The following is a 4,116-nucleotide window of genomic DNA, read 5'->3' as shown; positions in this document are numbered from 1 at the left end:
GTAGGGGACTTTAACACCCCCCTCACTGAAATGGACAGATCATCTAAGCAAAAGATCAACAAGGAATTAAAGGCCTTAAATGACACACTGGACCAGATGGACTTCACAGATCTATTCAGAACATTCCATCCCATAGCAACAGAATACACATTCTTCTCGAGTGCCCATGCAACATTCTCCAGAATAGATCACATCCTAGGCCACAAATCAGGTCTCAACTGGTACCAAAAGATTGGAAACATTCCCTGCATATTTTTGGACCACAATGCTTTGAAACTAGAACTCAATCACAAGAGGAAAGTTGGAAAGAACTCAAATACATGGAGGCTAAAGAGCATCCTACTAAAGAATGAATGGGTCAACCAGGATGTTAAAGAAGAATTTAAAAAATTCATGGCAACAAATGAAAATGAAAACACAACTGTTCAAAATCTTTGGGATGCAGCAAAGGCAGTCCTAAGAGGAAAGTATATAGCAATACAAGCCTTTCTCAAGAAACAAGAAAGGTCTCAAATACACAACCTAACCCTACACCTAAAGGAGCTGGAGAAAGAACAGCAAATAAAGCCTAAACCCAGCAGGAGATGAGAAATAATAAAGATGAGAGCAGAAATCAATGAAATAGAAACCAAAAGAATGGTAGAACAGATCAATGACACTAGGATCTCAATGTCCTAGGATTGAGCCCTGCGACGACTCCCCTGAGTGGGGAGTCTGCTTGTCTCTGCCCCTCTTCCTGCTCACTCTCTCTCAATAAATAAATATATCTTTAAAAAAAATTTAGACTATAAAATCAATAAAAAATGTTTTCATAAGTATAGTTGTAATAGTATCAGAAAAGCCTTAAACATAATGACTCAGTGAAACCCTTCAGTCTCAGGTTTTACTTTCTGCCTGTGGGAATCACTAAGGGAGAATAAAAAGTTCACCCCTCCCATGTCACTTTCTGCTCTCTCCTAGAATCTCTTGAGGTTTCATGAATTACTTACTGTATTTCTTTCATGAATAATTCTTATGTTTGGCAAATTCTTATGGGGAATAACTCTTATGTTTGGTCGAAACCAAAATAGAAGTCTTTCATTATAATGGGAATCTAGCAATTCTAAGAAAAGTAGCTCTCAATTTTAAGATAAACAGATGCCCTTTCAATCATGCAGGCTGTATCCAGTCATTACAGGTGCTTTGAAAAGCCAAAGGCACAGCAGGGGCTGCATTTGCTATTAACATAGAGGTCTCTAACCCTCACCTCTCCCCAGGTGCGCAGAGGACTGTGTGGCTCTTCAGTGAGGATTTGTCCAGAAACTGACTCCAAAACTGAGAGTGTATTTTCCCTGGTCAACTCCTCTCCAGAGGAATGGCGAAAGGGTACTGTAAGAGAAACTATACTCATGAGGTAGGGGTAAGGGGAATAGGCCTATTTAATGCACCTCTTGGTCAAAGACCAAAATACTTTGCAGGCAAGCAGATGCCTGTAGGACTTCCATAGTTGATGCCTCAGGCTCCTACACCATCTGGCTTTGCTTCCTGATGGAGGTAAGGGGGAATGGGAAGGAGGCCAAAGAATTCTTCCTCCGGTTCATTGTCTTATACTCTTTTAGCTTGCCAAAAATGCAAGGGCTTTTTGTTCATGGTAAGAATATTGACAATCTACATTATTCAAAATACTGTTTCTTTTCTTTCTTTTTAAGAGAGAGACCACATGCATGAATGGGGGAGGGGCAGAGGTTAGTCGGGGAGGAGTGGAGTAGGGGCAGAGTGAGAGGGAGAAAGAGAATCTCAAGCAGGCTCCATGACCATCACGGTGCCATCTCACAACCCTGAGATCATGACCTGAGCCAAATCAAGAGCTGGATGCTTAAATGACTGAGTGACCCAGGTACCTCCAAAATATAGTTTCAAATGGAAAAAAAAAAAGTTTTTCTGAACTCCCTTTTAGTGTTTTAAGATTCATAATTTCTTTGCATTCCCAGACACGTTTTGGCTGATGACAAATATGTAGGCACTCATTATTGGAATAGCAACCATTATGCAGTGTTTTGATTATTTTGCCCAAAATCTAAAATTTGGACAATGTTTTACACACAATTAAACTATTCAAGCAAAACAGACTTTAGGAGGAAAAAAAGGCTGTGCCAGAAAAAGTTGAATGTTGTTCATGAAGGATTCTGTTGCTACATCAACCATCTTTTCCTGCAATTGCTATTACCAGAAGACATTAGTCATTTTCTTTTTGAACAAGGACAGTAAAGAAAACAATGGCAAAAACACATTTCATAGTGGTATATTGAACCCATTCCAATATAGATACAAATTCATTTAAATGACAGTGTAATTAAGTCTGTGCCAATAATTGCCTTTAAATTTAAAAGGAGAAAATGCAGAATACTTGCCAAAAAATTATGTAATCATATTAGTTGTATCATATTGTTTGGTTAAATTTAAACAATAAACTCTTTTCTAGACAGTGAAACCTATTTCAAATGGGGTGAGCCTCAGATTACATTGCTATGAAAACATAAAAGTTTTGCCTAGAAAAAACACTAACTTACATCAAATGATATAAATGACTCATGTCATGTCGCACTGCTCGTTAAAAATCACATGCACTGGTGTGCGGCTGCGCAGGCTTCCCAGCCCTCACACCAGCGGCTCACTCCGCATTTTACCATGCCTTTCACCCGAGACCCCTTCCAGCACCCTACATTGGATAACGATGATACCTTCCAGGGAAAACTCCTGGCTTCCAAGAAACTGCCATGTAAGAACCCAGCTCACCTTGCTCAGCAACAGGAACCCTGGAGTTGGCTCAGCTCAACTCCCACAATCACCTCCATGAGGTGGGATGTTTATTTTTTTGATCCTGAGATACTAAAGGATGACCTGGATTTCTGCTTAACAGCCTTGTACAACCACCACACAGGGACATTCAAGAACAAAAGTGAAATACTCTTACACCAGGAGACCACCCAGGATACCCATGGAATCATCAAGACCCAATTCCCTGGAGAACTTTTACTCCCTCCTCTGCCACCTTCCATCACTTCCCGAGCTAACATCAGACACTGGATCAACCCTAAGAAGGAGTCTATCCACAGCATCCAGGGATCCATAGTGTCCCCTCACACTGCAGCCACCAATGGAGGCTACTCCTGAAAGAATGATGGTGGCTTCTTCTCTATCTAATGTTGACAGGTCCCTGGACTAAATTAATCATAGTGGAACATTCTGCTGCCCACCTCCATTAAATAGAATTGTGCTGGGGGGAAAAAAAAATCACATGCACTCACCACATTCCTTCAGTCCCTAATTTTCAGAGTATCTGGAGACACTGAAATGTACTGTACTATCTTGCTTTTAGAACTCATGTCCTGGGACAGAATACCGATTTATCTATGGGACTGTTGTCCTTTTGGTTTTTAGATCCATGTCAGTCCCACAATGAAGATGGGAACAGTGGCCTGGCTGTTATTCCTCAGCTCTTGCTGTCTTTGCTGTCATGTAATTATCTGACTAATAGCATTATTCACAGAATTATCTACCACTTTGAGCTTTCATGGCCTACTGCCATTCTTAGAAACACCAAGTTGTTTCTGTGAACATAAGTGCTGCTTTAAAATCTTTTTAAGGGGGCACCTGGGTGGCTCAGTCATTAAGCGTCTGCCTTCGGCTCAGGTCATGATCTCAGGGTCCTGGGATCGAGCCCCACATTGGGTTCCCTGCTCTGCAGGAAGCCTGCTTCTCCCTCTCCCACTCCCCCTGCTTGTGTTCCCTCTCTAGCTGTGTCTCTCTCTATCAAATACATAAATAAAATCTTTTAAAAAAAAATCTTTTTAAGTATGTCTTTTTGTGATTTCTTTACTTATTTTGATCTCTATCCTACTTAGCGATCTTTTTTCTTTCTTAAATTGAGTTTAATTTTGCAAAGTTCCTTTAAAGCAGTGGTTTTCAACCAGATACAATTTTGCACCCAGGGGACATGTGGCAATGTCTAGAGATATGGGGGTTGAAGAGTGGGGTGGGGCATGTAGCATGCCTGCTACGGGTGTCTAGGGGGTAGGACCCAGGGGTACTGCTAAACATCCTACAATGCACATGACAGCCCCTGACAACAAAGAA

General features: G+C 41.1%; 1 protein-coding gene across 1 annotated transcript; it reads left to right on the top strand.

Annotated features, from left to right (window-relative positions):
• Window positions 1-2,513: 2,513 nt before the first annotated feature.
• Window positions 2,514-3,290, top strand: LOC118001239 (protein C1orf194-like). Its single transcript, XM_034991282.1, has one exon. The coding sequence runs from the start codon at window positions 2,602-2,604 to the stop codon at window positions 3,151-3,153; it is 552 nt and encodes a 183-aa protein (XP_034847173.1). The 5' UTR covers window positions 2,514-2,601; the 3' UTR covers window positions 3,154-3,290.
• Window positions 3,291-4,116: the final 826 nt, after the last annotated feature.

Source organism: Mirounga leonina, unplaced genomic scaffold, assembly GCF_011800145.1.
Source record: "Mirounga leonina isolate KUSES-001 unplaced genomic scaffold, KU_Mleo_1.0 Mir_53, whole genome shotgun sequence".
In the NCBI taxonomy this organism is placed as follows: Eukaryota; Metazoa; Chordata; class Mammalia; order Carnivora; family Phocidae; genus Mirounga; species Mirounga leonina.
The sequence above is the reverse complement of the archived record's forward strand: the minus strand, read 5'-3'. Positions and strand labels throughout refer to the sequence as shown.